Genomic DNA, 20,661 nt, shown 5'->3' on the forward strand with positions numbered 1-20,661 from the left:
ACTTGCAATGACTTTGTTTTAGCAGGTAGGGGGAAGGGGGCTAGTTGTACACAAATGTTAATATTTACCCATAACTATTGCTGTAAACAATAATTTGAAATGCTGTGATAAGACAGCCTACGAAAAAAAATGGTTAAAACAATATTGTTTAAGGGCCATTAGGTCAATAGGGTGAATCGTGTATGTTGGACACTAATTTGATGTTTCTAGATTTCTTTCACTGCATTATAGCTATGTAATATTAAAGTGTTAATCTGGTCCTTGTAATAAGAACTAAATGGCCAAGCAAGGCACATAATGAGTTTTTGTTGATGTTTTGATATAGCCTGCTAATTTCATATCAATGCATATAGATTATCTTTACAATGTAGTATCATTAAACTGTTGGAAACAGCAATGAAAAAAACTTGTTTAAACTGCTGGGAATATTTATAAATAAATGCACAGATGTACAATAAATGTTATATATACATTCAATGTAAGAACAAATATCATGAAAATAAATAATTGTGCAATACATTTTGAGAGTTGTTACTTCAAAGTATAGGCTTAATGACCCATAAGGCCACCCATAGCTTTAAATTTATACATGTGTGACCAAACCAATGAACAGTTAGCTGGAAAAAAATTAGACTGGCCTTATGATTGTGGCCTAGGCTGAAAGGCTCGGTTGGGGGGGGGGGCACTATGACCGGGTATACAGGGTTGCTCGTCAGGATTGGCTTATTTTGGTAATTTTGGTCTATAGATGGGTCCCTGGAAGGGTAGAAGTATAGAGATGGCCCAGGCCCTTATCCCAAATAAGGTATAATAATTTGGGACCTTGACAACACAGGTCTAGAGATGAGCTATATTGAACTGTTAATGCTTGCCATAATGATATATCCTAGTCTGAGCAAATTAAAGGTAGTTTTGTGAGAAATTTAAGTTCTATATAATTATTTCACCATATAAAATTAGGTCTAGAGATAGGTCACTTTTGCCACTAGACGAGGTCTCTTAATACCCCCTAAATTTTCCAAAGCCAGGTCTAGAGGTCACAATTCACTGAGGAGCATCCTGTTAAAAAAATTGGAAGAACTCCCCCAGGCTCAAAGGAGCAGGCAGAGATGCAAAGGCTAGATAACACAGAAATCCTAGTTATTCTAGGGCCTACTGTAGTTTATTTTAGGCTCAACCCTACAGTTTTATGACTTAAACTTGTAGGCCTGTGCCAAAAATTATATTGGGGGAATTTTTAACAGAGCACTTCGAGAGACAAAGATTTTACTTAAGTTGCACAGATCCATAGCTGTAGGCCTACTTTAGTAATCTGTCTTATCACAGCATTTCAAATTATTGTTTACAGCAATAGTTATGGATAAATATTAACATTTGTGTACAACTAGGCCCCCTTCCCCCTACCTGCTAAAACAAAGTCATTGCAAGTTAACTTTCAAACAATACGGAAAAACTTTGTTATTAGATCATTGTAGGGAATTATGTAAACTTTGCAACAAACCATCAAGACAAGAAAATCCGTGCAATATTAAGCGAATAGTGGCGAAAAAACGTCATATACTGCAGCCTGCTGCATTGTTTGAATTACCGTGCCAAGATGGCGGACTTGATGACGTATGTCCGGCCGGCCGATGCGGCATCTAGGCTTTTATATCTATGTCCTTACTCACCTTGCACTATAGGGCTGGCCTATTCAGGAACTGCAGACCAAGTCACACCTATCAGGGGAAGCTCACCAGGTGTACTATTGTAACTACCTCAGGAAAGTGTGACTGCCTTATTGACACTTCACAAGTGAATTTTCTTGGTTTAAAAGTTGGAGAATGACAGCTGATGATGAACCCTTCTTTAGAAGCTTATGTTCCTGGGAAAAACTAGAAGTTTGACCTTGACTTTAGATGTAGTTCATCTTGTCTGCTCTCCATGGAGACAAGAATCAATAAAAAGGACAAATGCACGGGAAAAACACACACACTACCAATTTAAGGTATAAAACGGCTCTAGTCACACTGAGAGGAATTATGGTTAATAAATCACAGAAGTGCACAAAATTCCAATGAAGGAAATTGCCAGAACAAAAAAAAATCTGAAATGCAAGAACAGATTTTAAACATATATTGCGGCTGGAAGGATATTGTGTAACATCAGTTGGTTGAGAAAGGGTACAATCTTCTTTCCCCCATCTCCATCTGGATGCCACCCTTGTTTAGTCAGTAATAAACTGGTCCAGAGCATGTGTGGAAAGATACTCCATATATGAAAGCCACAGTATTTATATCCCTGTGGCAACAAACAAATCCTTAACACCTAGGTATTTAATATAAATTTGAATATTGTATATTTAAAGGTTAAGAATAGACAAACTTACAAATTAAAGTTTATTTGTACATTTCCAATCAAGCCTCCAAAAAGGGCCATCAGTTATGGAATAGTGAAATATTAAACAAAATATAAGTATCCTCAGCTGAACACAGAGTCCCTTTATATACTATTTTTATACAAACATCAGACTCGGTCAACCTGAATACAGGAAAAATACAATAAAATACATTACAATGATACATTACTTCTGGATGATATCAGATTTAATCCTGTACAGTTTTAATCTACATTTTAAAGAAAAATGACATGATGATACCCTAAACCTAGGGAATCAAAGTGACATGCATTTTCATGATGATATCACCACGGTGGAAATAGTATCCTTAACATTACTTTAGAGGACTCCTAATGACTTAGTCCACACAGTGGGGCAATTTGGACGACAATTGGTTTTGGCTGGCTTTTAAAAGTCTAGGGACAACAGGAAGTAATCACATTTACCGATGCTCACAAACATAATAAACTTTTGAGACATAATCAGTAAGCATCATAAATTTCTCTTTGAGACTATTAACTAAATATTATGCATATCTAATTTATGGACAGGGAATAACTATAAATATATACATGGATTCCCACAAATGCATGGTCCACATGTATTTGTGTTATCCATATTAAAAATATTTCATCTGTGCCCCAGTACCTTGAGAGCTTATGAACTGAATCCTTATCCAACTTAGAAGAAATATCTAGTATGAGATATAACTGCAGTTACAACCAAATATATATAAATAAATATATATTAATTTCCTATACAAAATTCATCAGTGATAAGGATACATCAATTCTAAGACCCATAAATCTTTGGTTTATTTGTCACACTTATCTGATAACTTGCAAGAATTTCTATTCTTGCTGAAAGAGTAGATACTCCTGAAGAACTACAGAAGATAGCCATAACTTGCCTCTTTACACAGCTGATACTTGAGCATCTTCCTCTTCGTCTGAAAAACAATTTTGTCAGGTCTATAAAATTCTAAAAATAACTGCTATTAATATTATACTTTAAAGCAGAAAGTATTACAATTACTACATCATAAACTTTGCTTTGGTAGATTTTATCATAATGCACTAATGTGTAGTTATAAATGGGTTATATTCTATGTAGTTCAAATTAACCCTGGGATACAATATGAAAATTAATCTCCAGAACTTCCTAAATACCAAATTTGTATTAGGCATACCTCACACTTTGCACAAACTCCCACATCAATAAAAATCATTGCCTCACCTTATGGGGACCATGGGTACCATGCCATCGTATAAAAGTTATCAAAAGAGAAGAATCAGAATGATGTGAGGGAAATTGAAGTTAATAAAATTCGCTACACACACTGCATAGGGATGAATGAAAATATTTAGGATGTCGATAGTACTGATACGGAGCTAAATGAAAGGGCAAAATATAAAAAATAAAGATTGAAATTTAGCAAAAAAGTATACCCTTGGTAAACTGAAAGTGAACCCCTAGAGTCACTAAAAACTGCTAAATCTGTCATGGATGAACAAAAACCAGGAGGATGGTTAAAAATATAAAATCAATATTTTAAGTGGACGTATACTACTGTAAAAGGTGAGGAAAACCTGACAAAAACCAGTTTTGTAAAAGGTAGAGGAAAACTGACAAAAACCAGTTGTTCATATGCAGAACAAACCCTCGTGCCAGCTGGAAACCGATTAAGAACAATCAAAGATGGTAAAGCAAGGAATCTGTGGCATCTGGCAACTCATGTGTATATAAGGTGGTCATTGACCAGGCATAGAACCTCGTGACGCGCTGGTCTTCCTTTGACTGCCTTGGAGAGGAGTCACTTTTGCTCTCCTCCTAAGCCAGTTTTTTTTGTTTGACCGTTATTTCTTTATTTCAGTGTGTGTGTGATTGTTATGTATCATGGAGTCCACCGATTCTTCTAGGCCTCATCACAGTGTGTGCCTGGGCATCCCGGGATTTCCGTGTTACAGTTTTTTGTCTGTTACCATTATAAATCCCCTAAAACTTGCAGTAGGTATTAATCCTTGCCTGGAATGTCATTCCTGGCCTTTAGACCCCTCTCCTGCAGGATCTAATGTCCTTCCTGAGAGGGAGGAGGCTTCTCTATCTGTTTCTTTTATTTCAGTCAGAATCAAACAAGATGGTGGCTGTTTGGGCGTGTCTAGTCCTACAAGGTTCCCCCTCCTTGGATGGCCTTCTCTCCCATTTCTTGGCGGCTTGTACTCCACCTCTGGCCACATTGGCATTTCCCCCACAACCTCTGGTCCAAAATTACTTTGGGTCTTGTGTGCTGCCTCCTAGCAGGATGCCTGCATAAATGTCGATGTTTACTGGGTCGTCTCTTATCGCCCCTTCAGGGAGGTCATCAACAGATGCCATTCGAGATGTCGTGACGTCACTCCCAGCATCCTCTTAACCTATGACGTCAACTGCTGTGGCTTCTCTTCCTTCTGTTGCTGTGATGTCATCTCTTTTGCCTCAGTTTGCCTTTAATTTTCAGATAACTGTACTGCTGTTGGGCAGAGTACAGACCCACACCAAGCCCCTTATCCACTTTATTCTGATAAATCTACTCAAAAATCTACTCAAGCACTAGGTGAAGATGATGTGTTGAAGAGGATGAAATATTCCATATGTCTTAGTAGAGAAGGCATCTGACCAGAGTATCATGACAAGTATATTTGTACTGTGATTTGAAGGATTTACAAAATCAGAGGGTACCAAAAAGACTTGTTAAGCTCAGGAGCCACACCATAATACAAAATCTACAGTAAAGACAGCGATAGGTAGGTATATCAATAATCTGAGCAATAATGGTGTCCACCAAAGCTTAGTAAATTCATCTGTATAGTTTATCATATAGTAATGAAAGAGGCTACAATGGACGAATAACAGGAAGAGGTGGAATTATTGAAAAGATGGGAAGGCCTAGGCTCTTTCGTTCTTGTTCTCCAAAGAGTTCCTACATGTGTTCTTCACCTTCCAGTCGGGAATCGTGTCTAGGCATAGAGTGTGGTCTCCTTCTCAAGACATTCTCTCGTGCATCAGTCACTTTCTTGGGACGGGTATACCCCTCGTCCCACAACTGTGTACATGCTCCATATTTAATGAAGGGGAATACTTGGATAATCAGGAGTTTCTTTCCTTTATTCAGAGGTTACTGGTCTGATATGTCAGTTCAATAATCTTTCAAAGAAAACAAACTCCTTCAATGATCGCTCAAATTCTTCCCGAGGATGCAGCTAGGAGATGCAATAAACTGACGGTGTGCTGATACCAGACAGGCTTGTTCAGCAGGCAATCTTGAAGTCGTAAGCTCATTTTCACCCTCCTCCAAGGCAGAGTGGGCAGCCTCCTCCAAGGAAGTCTGCCAAGCAGTCAGCGTCCATTAGGACTCTTCAGCCTACGGCTTCATCAAAGTTAAAGCAGCAGTAATGTCCCTTTCGGCCTCACTCCTCCAAACCAGGAAGGGGGGCTAGGGGAAGAGGCAGAGCTGGTTGTCAATAGAGAGGGCGCCACTCCCTACCCATTGCCATGGGTGAGGTGGTGCCTGGCGGGGATGCAGTGGAGGGAGGTCATCATCCTTCACCAAGGTTCTACAGTCGGATGCAGTGGAGGGAGGTCGTCGTCCTTCAAGGTTCTACAGTCGGATCTTCCTGGTGCCAATGGCTATGGGCAATTGGAGACCAGTGGTAGATCTTTCTGCACTGAACCACTTTGTCAGGAAGACAAGGTTCAGAATGTTGATAGACTTGAAGGACGCTTACTTCCAAATCCCAATTCACCCTTCCTTTAGGATATTCCTTGCTTCAGCCTGGGAGAGCAAGTGTTCCAGCTAAGGCCCTTTGCTTCAGTTTGTCTACAGCCCTTCAAGTGTTCACAAGGGTCTTTACCCTGGTTTCAACATAGGCCTATGCTCAGGGGATTTGCCTGTTGAGATACCTCAATGATTGACAGGTCTTGGCAAGTTCCAGGGAGAAGTTGGTTTGGGACAGGGACAGTCTTCTCCAGTTTTGTTGGAACCTAGGCATCGTAGTAAACTTGGAGAAGTCTAATCTGCTTCCCAGCCAGAGGATTCTTTACCTGGGTATGGTAATAGAAACGGCAGTGTCGAGGGTTTTTCCGTTGGACCAGAGGTTGCAGAAGTTCGGATCAGAGGCTCCTTCCTTCCTTGCTCAGGTAGAGCAATCACCTATCCAGTGGCAAGTTTTTATTGGTATCTTGTCATCCCTCAAGAAGCTGGTCCCTCTTGGGTGTCTCCACATTTGCTCTGCAATGAAAACATAAAGAATTCTGGTCCCCGTCAGGACATTCCCCTCAGCAGCAGATATCTATGTCGAAAGAGTAAGACGAGACCTACAGTGGTGGTTGGGCGACCAGAACCCTATGGTGAGAGACCTTCTACACTGGCCCCCACCGGATTTGCTCCTGTTCTCGGGTGTTTGGAGTGCAGAGGATAAGCTGCTTCCATTCAACTTGGTGTTGAAAGCAGCTTTTCTGGGTCTGAGGGAGTTCCAAGAGGGGATGGAGGGTCACTCGGTCGTTCTGATGTCAGACACCACTGTGGTGGCCTATGGGAACAAGCAGGGGGGCTGGTGTCTCACCAGCACCGCTTGTTGACAATTGAGATGCTTCAGTGGGCAATCCACAAGTCGGTGAAGCTCATGGCCAGATACATTCTAAGCAGAAAGAATGTAGTGGCCAACAAACTAACTTGTCTGAGTCAAGTCCTGGGTAATTAAGTGGTCTATGCATCAGAAAAACAGAAAGGCCGTTTCACCTGTGGGGAAGACCCATGTTAAGACCTTTTTGCCATCTGCTTTAACAGGAAGCTGAAGGTCTACTTCTCGGTGGTCCTGGATCCTTTTCCCTTGGTGGTGGATGCTCTTCAGCACCCTTGGGACAATTTTGAGGTGTACGCCTTCCCTTTAGTAGCACCTCTGTGGCCCCATGTGGAGTGGTTCCCAGACCTTCTGTCTCTTTTGTCAGCAGTTCTGAAATTCCCATGGCACAACCTACTTTGCCAACCTCATATGGAGAGGTTCCACCAGTTGGTAGGGTCCCTATCTCTTCACGGCTGGAGACTGTCAAGTATCTACTCTGAGCGAGAGGCTTTTCTTGCAAGGCAGCAGGTCAGGGCAAGTGGGCCGTACTCTGAATGGTGTCGTCGACAGGGTTTCTCTCCACTCGGAACTTCTGTTCAGCGAATAGTAGATTTTCTGATTTTTCTCAGAAGTGAGAAAGGTCTATTTGTCTTTGTCTATACTGTCAAAGGCTACAGGGCTGCCTTGGTGATCGTATGCCTGAAAGGTGTGGACATGTCTTCATCCTGGGAAATCTCAATGTTGTTCAGGAGTTTTGAGCAATCCTGTTCAGCAAGAGAACCCAAGCCTCCAACTATGATCTTACCCTGATACTGAGTATGTAGTCTCACTTGACCTTCATTTGAGCCACTGTACTGGTCATCATTCTGGCTTCAACTTCTGTCACTCTGTCACAGATACTGTGCATAGACGACCATATGACATCAGAGGATTGGGTTCTTCTCTAGCTTTTAAGAACAACTTGCCTGTTCATAGGATTTATAAAGCTGGTTCCTGGCTTTGGCAAACCACTTTCACTTCCTTTTACCTGAAGGATGTTGCCCACAGGTCCTTGGACACTTTTTCCTTGGGTCTGGGGGTGGCTGCCCAACAAGTTGTGCAGATTATCCAGTGCCCCTGGCAGGACAGTTTGTAGCTTACTTAAGATGATTGTGTGGAAGAGAGAATGAGTGAGTTTGCTGGTCTCCTCCTTTCTCTTTTTTCTGTTCTCCTTCCTACAGGAGGGTTGAAGAACAGACAAGTCCTACGCTAGAACTGGTCTGATAAAGGTGAGTTGGGATGCCATACAGAGTTGCTTTTTAGTTTATATTCCATAGAATAGACAAATCTGCTTCTCAGTAGCAATTTACTCCACTCTTTAGCAAGGGGAGGGAGGAGTGGTGACATACTTCTTGTGGCCTACATGGTTTGTTTCATGAAAAGATGTAGTTCTCTTGGTCTTCCATAGATGCTATGAATCTGGACATGTATCATTGTCTTTAGTCCCAGAAGGCTGAGTCTTTAGATACTCACATATCTATTCTCCCACGGGCTCCAACTCCCTTCTTTAGAACTTGAACTTCTAGGAAGCCTGGTCAGGTGGGCTGAAACCAGTCAGTTCAGGATACTTTTACCTCCCTCCAAGTATAAGTCTCTCCTATTGATAAAACCAAAGCTTTGTTCTGCATATGAACAAATGACAAATTTTTAATCAATTTGCAATTATTTTTTCATAGCTAACAAATCTGAGGTCTTAACATTGATTGCCGACTTCTAGCTACCTTTCTCTTATCCTGGGATAAGAGAGAGGTTCGGCCTCTACCTTGTATACGTATGATTTTGATTTATATAGATTTTTGGCATTATGCCAAACACTGGGGCAACTAAGGCCATTCAGCACTGCAACGGAAATTAACAGTAAAAGATTTGAAGTGTTTCAGGAGGAAAAACATTGCAGTTGCACTATGAAACAATTGTTGGGAGAGGGTGGACAGTAAGATGGAAGAAAGAGAATAGAAACGGAGGTACAGTAAAATGAATGAAAGTAGTTGCAACTAGAGGCCGAAGGGACACTGCAAAGAACCTTAAGTAATTTGCATTGCGTATACTTATAAGTTGCCAGATGCCACAGATTCCTTGCATTACAATCTCTTGATTGTTTTTAACTGGTTTCCAGCTGGCATTAAAAGATATCCTATCGTTGTGACCTCAGGTTTGTTAACTATGAAAAATACAAATTGATAAAAAAAAATTTCATTTTTTTCTACATGTTGTTGTGTTGCAGTATTGTATTTAAAATAAATAAAAAAAATTTGTACACTAGTTTGGGGGGGGGTGAGGTTGCCAAAATCCACTCTCGCCTTTGCATTTAAATAATTTTTCATTACAAACTGCGTGTAACACATGATAAATTATTAGAAATTCTGTGACTGGAATACAACAAAATATAGTAGTACTGGAGTACAGTCTAGTCACTTGAAAGTCGATACATTTAAACTCAAAATAACAGTGCAAGTCAACAATTTTAAGAATAGTGCCGTTAAATTTAGCTCTAAACAAACTACTGATTTTTGCTAATAACTGCTACCAATCTACCTTTCATGAGCACAAGCTAATGGGGCACCCATACTAGACATTACACTAAGACATAAAGTGTTTTTTGCGTTCCTTCTCTAAAGCATTGCTTTTCAGTATGCCTCTTGGCTATTATCAATCAATGGCAAATATTGCCTAGGATTAAGCTTCAACATTTCACACTTCCAAATCTTGATGGATGCATTAAATCTGAAAGTGGCTGTATTTTTCAATTCACACCAATACACTACTGTAAATAGCCAGACTAATATTTATGAATACATCATCTTTGGCTAAATTGGCTGAACTAAGTCAATCTTAAGAGAGGGTTACAGTTTTCCTCAGGCTGTCAAAAACTACCCTTTAAAATTACTTTTATGATGCAATACACTTTTGTAGTTGTGATGTATCTTTATCTATGGCATTCCTAAGATGCATGTCTTTAAAAATAGTTACATGTTATTTCAACTTGCAATGCTATATGAGGAGTATTTCATCAAATGTCTGGGAGGCATTTTTTAAACCTCTTTAAATTACTGCATCCAATTACAACTTTCATTTTCCTATGCACTAAGAATTACACAAATTTCTTACAAGATAAGTTAGGCAAAGGAGGTTTCACAGTCTGAAATGTCAAATAACCTAGGAATTTTCTGGTACAGGTATGCAACTAGTATCATAACTAATGTCCAATTACAATAAGAAAATTGTATAATGTTAGACTTGCAATAAAAATCTATAGATTTATCTTATGAATACTTTACAAAGCAAAGAAATATTTATGCTAAAATTCTAAAGGGCAAAGAGAAAATTCATGCTTACCATCATGATGCGAATGGTGATAATATTGCACTCCATCATGTGACAGCGCTCGCCCCATTTGTTTCATCCTTTGTTGCGTGGCTACATAGTCTGGAGGAACACCTGGTGCCCCACGTCGAATACGGCTGTTACACACACCTGAGGAAATTTTATAATCTTTTTTTAAGAAATGTATACAACAGCATAAATATTTTCTTCCATTACACACATATATAAATAACAATTTATAACATGATCCAGTTTTTTCTTATTGTTTAGTTCAATGGTAACTTAAAGAAATATTTAAAAGGGGATTTTTAATTTAATTTAAAAATAAAGCAGTTACTAGAAGATATAATACTCCTTAAATCTCAATAAATGGGTGTGAATAAGCATGCACAAATATATGTACACCATAAGTTACAAAAAGTGGGTCATACACAAGTAACAACAAAATGGCTGACCCATCAAATTTACAAGTAAATTATTGAAGTTTTAACCTTTTCCCTTCTTTATTCTGGAAGAAATTCTCTTCCAAGGTTGACATATAATTCTTCATAAAGCATCATGCTATCATGGCATTTAAAATAACATTAAATAGGGCAATATTTTAATAAAGCCAAGTTTAAATTAATTCTAAATGTATTATTATTTATAGTTTAAATTTTTTTATATAAATAATGATACCATATTATTTAAGCTAAACAAAGCTTTGATTTTATAATTTTTAAAAAATGTTTGGCACTTCTATGTAACAGCATTACTATTTTCCTAAAGACTGAATACTACAAAAAAATATTACTTTTGTAAATTTATGTCAAAGAGTTACTTTTTGCATGTTTAAATTCCCTGCACAAAAATAGAAAGCCAAGTTCATATATAGTGTTTAGAACAGACAATTACTGCATTCATGGCTTTCATTTCATTACAAAAATTAAAAAAATAGATGCTGGAGGATTTTTGACTATGCATGAATGCTTTATGATTAGGGTTTTTTGCCGTGTGTGAATGTTGTTGCTTGCTTCTTGTATTAACACTTAAAATTTTTCATAAAATCACATCCTCTTATACATCCATACTTATCAATTTTTAAATTGGTGGGTAACTAGAAAAGAAGGTACAATATAATGTATATGTATAAGTATGGTACAGTATATACATATATACATGTACTATTACAAACCTAATGACAAGTAGCTAAACATTATCTATGAATGGGAAACATGAAGTTTATTTGCAATGGCTAGTAGCCATGCAGGGTACAGTAAACTAGGGTAAAATACTCATTGAACAGTGACCAGGTATACAGAAGAAAACCAGCTTGATACAAAACATTCAATACATATTTGGCCATTCAAAAATATATACTCATCACTCTATAGCAGCACTTCAGCTGACAATGACAAATTCACACACTTATTATATGCTTCTACAAGACATTTATTTTTTTTAAAACGAAACAAGTATTTTTGTTAACCTGGTTTGGGCCCTTTTTGTCTAAACTAATGAGAAGACAACATAAAAAGAACTTTCTTATCTACTTAGTAAATTACAAGTTCTATTTTACACATCTCTTGCTATCAAGTTTTACTTTTACCAAGTGGCAGATGAGGAGATGGACTTCTTCGACATTAATGAAAACACATAGTATGTGACATGACATCTCTAATTATATGTGACATGACATCCCTAATTATATCTCAAATACCAGTGCAGGTGACATTTTCCATATTAGTTACCTGCAGAAAATCCCAATTTCTCTTGGGTAATGCAGTAATGCTTAAAATGAACTTTAGAATTTGCCTATTTTTACAAGTTTTGTATTACACATTCAATACATACTTTCTACTTGACATTATTGGCAGTAGAACCAGATAACAGAGTTCAGAAAGCATATTAATATAGTAATACCTAGACCTTTGTTTAAATAAAATTTTCTTCACTCAAGAATCAATCTGATATGTGACTAACTTCCAGTAAGAATAGTGGAATCACAAAGTCAAGGCAAATCGTATGGCTTAACTACTCATAGCTAAAATCCATACCTTCACTATGAATTGATAGTCTCATATCTATCACTTCAACGGAATTAGATCATACTTATGAACTGCCGTTCATCCTTTATTCCTATAAAATCTGCCCTTCTGTTTTGTTCCCAAATAACTTGATTACTTCACTATGTATTCCATTTTGCAATTACTATTATGCCTTTTTAATGCATTTCCTGTGAAGTCTGACAAAGCTCTGGGCTAATGCAAATGTTCCAGGGCGAAAGGCATATTATTTGTGTCGTACACATGATCAGACCAAGTTTTTAGCTACATAATACTACAGTTGCATATCTGGAGAATGAAGAGAAACCACACCAAGGGTAATGACCTTTAAGAAGATTTGTTTCCAAGCAGCAAGATGTAATGGGATATTTCTTCACCAGAGCTCATCGATACAGTAATAGATTCAGCATTGCTTCTCCATACAGGAATTTGTCAAGTTTCCTAGAAGCAAAATTCCCTTCTACAGATACACGAATAAACTTTGGGAACAACTTTGGAGCTTGCCTTTACTCCTTTCAGTTTCCCAATGAGCATTGCTAAGATAATGTTTGCTCAAGATCTTGAAAATGACACTCTTAGAACCCAAATGGTATAAAGACCTTGTCCAAGTGCCTTTGCTATTCTCAATTTAGCTTTTTTTGCCAGAATATAACAGCCGTTCAGAGAGCTAATAGCATATTATTTAGATAGTTATGGTGAAAGAGGTAATGGAGGCTCTGAATAGTAATGATGGCAGGATTCTGACTTTGTAATAGGATGAGCCTTCCACACTTTGTCTGTCACCTTAAGCAACAGATTTGCTATCCAACTCTTCATAAACTAGAAAACTATTTTGGAATTCTGAAAGGTTGTCTCCGGCCTATTACTCATCTAAAGTAGCATGTTCAAGACCTTAAATATGCCTCTTAAGAAACTAAACATTATAATTTCCTTCCTACTTGCTTTTGCCAGAAAGCATTTTTCCTGCATGTGCCTGTTTTGATTATGCATGGTTCCAATGTGCTTCAATTTTTAGGATATCCTGAATGAGAAGCTTAATAAATAACCACAGCATATGCTTTAAGAAATTTTTCCTTTCTAGTTACTATTACAAACACTATCTATTTAACAAAATCAACTGAATCAACTCTATTCTCCTGTAGGATTACCCTCTTGCCAAAGTTACAGATCATAGTTAGATCCTTAGTCATTACCAGGAGTAAGGGGACCATGTATTGGCTACAGTTATTTGGAATTCCCAATCAACCCACAGGTTTCTGGTATGTTCATAATTATGTGTGGTGGCAATGTTATCTCAAGGACACCATTCACAGGTTTGTGATGTGTTCATTATATGGTTCTGTAGCATAAAGCTACGAGATTCGCATGTTTTTTCTTTGTCTTATTCTCACGCATCATCTGTCTAGGCCCTTAAAATATTAAAATCTTGTACTTCCAGTACCTGCCAGGAATGGCAGGCATCCTGATACTCAAAAATGGCACAAGAAATCTACTGGGTAACATAATTGTATCTGTATAGCACTTTGAACCATGATATTGGAATTCATATTATGGGATTAGTCAAGATCACTTTAATGGGATGCAAAGGAGATTAGTCTGACTTGAGATTTCATGGGGGAATGTCTTTCATTCCTTGTCCCAGTATATTATTTGCTCAAAAATATACACAGTTACAGTAGGTTTTGGTTCTTATCTTTTATGATAGTAGTATGTCAGTTGTAATTGTAATTTTGCTAAGTAAAGTACAGGCAGGCCCTGGTTATTGCCGATCTGGTATTATGGTGCTTTTCTAGCCCCATAAAATCTGCGATTTATGGCGCTACAACGGGCCGAGTTTCGGTTATCGGCACCATAAATCGCCAAGTTTCGATTAATGGCGGTTTTCACTTATCGGCAACCCCCCCCCCCAATAACCAGGATCTGCCTGTACTAAAAAACATTAGAAATAACATGTATAAATCATTTAAAGGTATTTCATCTCCCCATCCAAGAACATCTGTAAATTTACTCAAGGATTGCTGGTGATTTTTCTTTTATTTTATATGTAAGCTTTAAATGTAATTTTACAACAAAAAATGCATACATGTATATATTAGAAAATTAGTGTATTTTTATGAATGTCTTGGAAAAGAAGCCTTGCACAGGGTTGGAAATATTCACTTTCAACTTCTCGTCGAAGGTATGAAAATGTTTTTTTTAGATATTTCATAAACCATGTGCATTTGCATATCTCCCTCTTTCCAGTAATGTGTTTATTTTCTTTAGTATATCTTAGTTTAACTAGATAACTGAGCTGATTACCGGCTCTCCCAGGACCTACAGCTTATTGTGGGATCCGAACCATGTTATATTGAGAAATTAATTTCTAATCCCCAAACAAATTCCTCTGATTCAACATTGGCAGAGCGGGGAGCCGAACTCGTGATTACCGAATTGGTAGGCGAGCAGGTGATCCACTTGTCCAACAAGGAACTCTTCATTTTCTTAACTTGGCTGATCTTAAACTTTATTTTCTTAAACTGTTAATGTATGTTTAGCCTGGCCTGAAAGAGTTTATGTTCTTAGATATACAATTCAATCATTTGTTCTCATATTACTCAAGGCTTCAAAATAATATGGCAGTTTCTGGACTTCCTTTTATGTATATGCTTACTGAGAATGCCTAAATGTCACTGCTTTGAGCTCATTATCTTGTCATAAAGTGCTAAGAACTGTTTTCTCTTATGCCGTGATAATTTATATTTTGCATAATTACTCAATTTGAAGTTGGGTTTCTACACTTACTCCTTTTGCAATTAGGTCTTAATATGACTTTCTGCTGCTTGCACTAAACCACTAAGGCTTGAAGCAGAAACATGTTCTGGATCCTTGTATCCAAACAAATATTAAAAAGAGACGAGAGAAAAAATCAATATACAGTAGTACCTCGACATACGAAAGTCCAAGCTTACGAAAAATTCAAGTTACGAAAGCAAGTAAGATTTTTTGGCTCTACATACAAAAATGGTTCAGGTTATGAAAGGTTGTTGCTGTAAAGTCCCGAGATTTGCCTGGACCACCGATAACAATTTTAAAACTCGTGCGCCGCCAACTGAGTAGACTTCCCACCATCCTCCCGCTCTCCCATTGGTTCCTGATGCTAGTCACTGCCATAAGATCCTGCTCTCCTATTGGTCAGCATCTCTCCCATTGGTTCCTGATACTAGTCACTGCCATAAGATCCTGCTCTCCTATTGGTCAGCATCTCTCCCATTGTGCTCTACATGAAGGCGTCCTTCACCCACTGCTTCGCACCAGCGTTTGTGTACGCACACGGAATTCGTTCGTTCACATATACGATTTCATTTATTAACGTAAATTCGTGTTGGTGATTTCATTGTACAGGCAGTCCCCGGGTTACAACGGGGGTTCCGTTCTTGAGATGCGTCGTAACCCGAAAATCGTCGTAAGCCGGAACGACGTTCTTGAAAACATGTCCACAGGGAAAATTTCACTAATTTGCAATTTTTCTTATCACTAATTTACTTTTTTCATGTGCAACACTGTGTATTCACAAATTACTGTATATTTTCATTAAAATACAAGAGAGAGAGGAGAGAGAGAGAGAGAGAAAGAGAGAGAGAGATAGAGAGAGAGAGAGAGAGAGAGAGAGAGAGAGAGAGAGAGAGAGAGAGAGAGATTACATAAAACCATTAAATTCGTTGACCATTGTATGGCATTGTTAAGCTCCGAGTATCACTGGAGTTATGAGGTAGGGAAATTGATACAGAAAAGACGAAGGGAAGAATTTTCTTTTGAAATTAGTTATTGTATTATTAACTACTTCTATTATTATTATTATTATTATTATTATTTGAAAATATAATAAACCCGTGCATCTACCATAAAAATTCTCTCATCTCAGTAAGAAAGAGGAATTATCCTTACAAGTGAAATGGAAAGGTCATTTTCATCTCTTTAAAATACGACCATTATGAATTTTGTAATTAAAGTTTTTATTATTATTATTATTATTATTATTATTATTATTATTAATAACTGAAATTATCAATAAACACATTTTACATACTAGTACCATAAAACAAAAATTCTTTCATCTTGGTAAAAGAGAGAGCGAGAGAGAGTTTATCTCTCTCTGTTCTCTCAAAAAATACTTATAACGCTTCCAGCGAAAGAGAGGAGGGAGTTACCACTATGACACATTATTATCTTGTGTGGCAAAAAAGAGAGAGAGAGAGTTAACCTTAATTAAAAGTGACATGGATAGATTAGTACGTATTGTATTTCTTTAAAATACTATCACATATGAATTTTGTAATTATACATTATTATATTATTATTATTATTTGAAAGTATTTAAAAACAAATAGTACAAGTACATAAAAAATCTCGAGTCTCAGTAAATGAGAGAGAGAGAGAGAGAGAGAGAGAGAGAGAGAGAGAGAGAGAGGAGAGAGAGAGAAGAGAGAGGGGGGGGGGGGAAATCTCATGAACACGTGATTGCAACACTGCAGCTCTTCCCCCTCCTGGCTGTCACAGAACTTGATATATCTGACAGTTTTAGTACCTGGATCTCGAGAAATGGTTACTGGAAGAAGACTGGGATTTCCTTCAATCTTCCATAATTTTTTTAATATAAGCTAAAATCTTACTAATTCACTATGGTATTTTCTTTAATGAATTGATATTATTGCTGTATAAATTAATATTAATATTTAAAAATAGTAAATAATTTATTTATCATACAAAAAAACATACATCTTACTAATACAGTATTAACCCTCTTACGCCGGAGTGGAAAATAAAAAATTGTCTCCCGTATGCCGGAGGGGTTTCGGAGTGAGCGTGGAAGCGGAAAAAATATTTTTTTTCAAAAAATCACAGCGCGCTTAGTTTTCAAGATTAAGAGTTCATTTTTGGCTCCTTTTTTTGTCATTGCCTGAAGTTTAGTATGCAACCATCAGAAATGAAAAAAATTATAATTATCATATATAAATAATGTAATATATGATAGCGCAAAAATGAAATTTCATATATAATTGTATTCAAATCGCACTGTGCGCAAAACGGTTAAAGGTAACAAGTTACTTTTTTTTTGTATTGTACACTAAATTGCGATCATTTTGGTATATAACACATTGTAAAACGATAAAAGTAACACAGGGAAAATATTATCACAAAATAATGCATGAATTCGTAACGCGCGGACGTAAACAAATATTTTTTTCAAAAATTCACCATAAATCTAAATATTGTCCTAGAGACTTCTAATTTCTTTCAAAATGAAGACAAATGATTGAATATTACTATACTGTAAGAGTATTAGCTTACAATTGCAGTTTTCGACCATATCTGACAAGTTAAAGTTGACCGAATGTTGAATTTTTTTATATATATATTTTTTATATGCAATTATTTCGGAAATAAGAAAAGCCAGCAACCTTCAAAATATTTTTCGTTTTATTCTACATGAAATTGCGCACATTTTCATATATAAAACTCTATGAAATGCCTAATATGAAACGGAGCAAATATTCCGAGAATGGGACGTACACATTTCGGAGATTTGTGGCGGAGAATCCGCGCGCGGAGGGAAGGAAAGATTTTTTTAAAAATTCACCATAAATCTAAATGCTTTGCTAGAGACTTCAAATTTGTTTCAAGATGAAGACAAATGACTGAATATTATTAGACTGTAAGAGTTTTAGCTTACAATTGCGTTTTTCGACCATTTCGGTAGAGGGAGGGGGGGGAGGGGAGCCAAAGTTGACCGAACGTGGTTTTTTTTCTATTTATCGGGGGGGGGGTGGATATGCAAATATTTCAAAAATGAGAAAAGCTACAACCTTCAATTATTTTTTGTTGTATTCTACATGAAATTGCGCACATTTTCATATATAAAACTTTATGTAACGGCTAATTTAAAATGGTGCAAACATTACCACAATCGCACGTATGATTTTTTCAGAGGAGTTACCGCGCGGACGTAAAGAAAATGTTATTTTTTTCATTTTTCATAAATTCACAATAAATCGAAATATTGTGCTAGAGACTTCCAATTTCTTGCAAAATGAAGGTAAATGCTTGAATATTACTAGAATATAAGCGGTTTTAGCTTACAATTGCGTTGCGTTTTTTTTCGACCATTTCGGTAGAGTCAAAGTTGACCGAATAAGGTTGAAATTTTGGCCAATTATAGTTTTTTATATGAAAATACTCAAAACTGATAAAGCTACAACCATGGTTGTTTTTAGTTGTATTGTGCATGAAATTGCGCACATTTCCATATATAAAACTTTATATAACGGCTAATTTTAAAATGGTGCAAACATTACCACAATTGCATGTATGATTTTTTTCGGAAGAGTTACCGTGCGGATGTAAGGAAAAAGTTTTTTCATAAATTCACCATAAATCGAAATATTGTGCTAGAGACTTCCAATTAGTTGCAAAATTAAGGTAAATGATTGAATATTACTAAAATATAAGAGAAGAGTTTTAGCTTACAATTGCGTTTTTCGACCATTTCGGTAGAGTCAAAAGTTGACCGAAGGTTGAAATTTTGGCAATTATCGTTACTTATATGAAAATATCTCAAAAAACTGATAAAAAGCTACAATCATGAGTATTTTATTGTTGTATTTCTACATAAAAATGCGCACATTTTCATATATATACTCATGTAACGGCTAATTTACAATGGTACAAAAATTATGTCAAAGTGATGAAATAATTTCCGAGATGTGTCACAGATACTTTTCAGTGCGGCAAGAAAGAAATTCGTGCTTGCGCGCCTCCGTAATGATTGTAAACAAAACAACACCTGATCCGTGAACTCCCAGGCATCCCAGGCAAGGCAGCCTGATTCAAAGTTTTAGGCTGGTAGGGCTATAAGTATTTTTTCCAACGAATTTTAAAAAAACTTTTGCAAGTCGACGTAAAATACGTACAGTCGGCACACGAGAGACAAAAAATGTTGACGTAAAATACGTCCAGTCGGCGTAAGAGGGTTAATCAAAATTAATATTTGAAAATTAGTAAATCATTTTTGTATTATAAAAATGTATTTAGTCATGAAAATAAACATCAAAATACACTAATTAGTGATTATTTTCGTCGGAAAATACAAAGAGAGAGAGAGAGAAGAGAAAAACTATGGTTTTTATATCCAAGTCTAAGTAGAGTATAATGGAAAGGATTCTTTAAGTTTGAAGGAAATAATGGTTTCAATGGATATTTTTGCTGTTTTGTATTTAAAGGATATGTATACTTGTTTGGAGAATGCCGTTCCTTATCCTTCCTTTGACTATGGGTTACCATACAGGTTTAATACTGTAAATTAAATTAATTTATGCGCCCCCCACTCAGAAACTAGTTCTGCGTATGAGGTATCGTTAAAAGGCATAAAAAACCGTCGTAACCTTGGAATTTGCATTGTAATCTAACCAGAAACTTAGTTTTGTTAATTATGTATACTAGAAACAAGCAATGATTTTTTCAATTATTTTGTGCTTTTTGGACTGTTATGAACTGCGCATCCCAAGCTAGTGTATTCATTCACTTGGAAACTAGTTCCACATATGAGGCGTCACTAAAAAAATTTAAAAAATATGACATAAAAAGTGTCGAAAATCATCATAACCTCAAAATTTTTGTTGTAATCTAACCAAAAATGATATTGTTATGTTACAATAAAGTTTCATACATACTTACCTGGCAGATATATACATAGCTAAGACTCCGTCGTCCCGACAGAAATTCAAATTTCGCGCCACTCGCTACAGGTAGGTCAGGTGATCTACCGGCCTGCCTGGGTGGGGTGGCAGGATAGGAACCATCCCCGTTTTCCAAGTATCATATTTTCTCTCTTCCACCTGTTCCCCCCCCCCCTCCTGCGGGGAGGCTGGGTGGGCCTTTAATTGTATATATCTGCCAGGTAAGTATGTATGAAACTTTATTGTAAACATAACAATATCATTTTCATACAACACTTACCTGTCAGATATACACATAGCTGATTGGCACCCTTCGGTGGAGGGTAAGAGACAGCTTCTATATGGAATAGACAGGTAAACAACATATGTTGTAGGTATAAATAAAACCTTGGTTCCTACCTGATAGGTGGTAGACTTCGTGGGTGTTTGCCCAGTAGTCTGCATCACCTCAAGAAACTTTAGCGAGTATATGATCTATGGCCAAGAGTTCTTGTGGGTCTGCGATGGGGTCTTATCCGCTTACTCGGCAGAGCCTAAAAGGACTTTGTCAATGGGTGCTG

The 20,661-nt window shown here is 37.0% G+C and overlaps 1 protein-coding gene across 1 annotated transcript in view; it reads right to left on the reverse strand.

Moving 5' to 3' along the window:
- Positions 1 to 2,364: 2,364 nt before the first annotated feature.
- Positions 2,365 to 20,661, reverse strand: part of LOC135210861 (uncharacterized) — a 416,274-nt gene continuing 397,977 nt past the window's right edge. The window contains 2 exon segments of the mRNA XM_064243762.1: positions 2,365 to 3,326; positions 10,354 to 10,491. Of these exon segments, the coding sequence (XP_064099832.1) occupies positions 3,292 to 3,326; positions 10,354 to 10,491 (173 nt within the window). The 3' untranslated portion in view covers positions 2,365 to 3,291.

Source organism: Macrobrachium nipponense, chromosome 4, assembly GCF_015104395.2.
Source record: "Macrobrachium nipponense isolate FS-2020 chromosome 4, ASM1510439v2, whole genome shotgun sequence".
Taxonomy (NCBI): Eukaryota; Metazoa; Arthropoda; class Malacostraca; order Decapoda; family Palaemonidae; genus Macrobrachium; species Macrobrachium nipponense.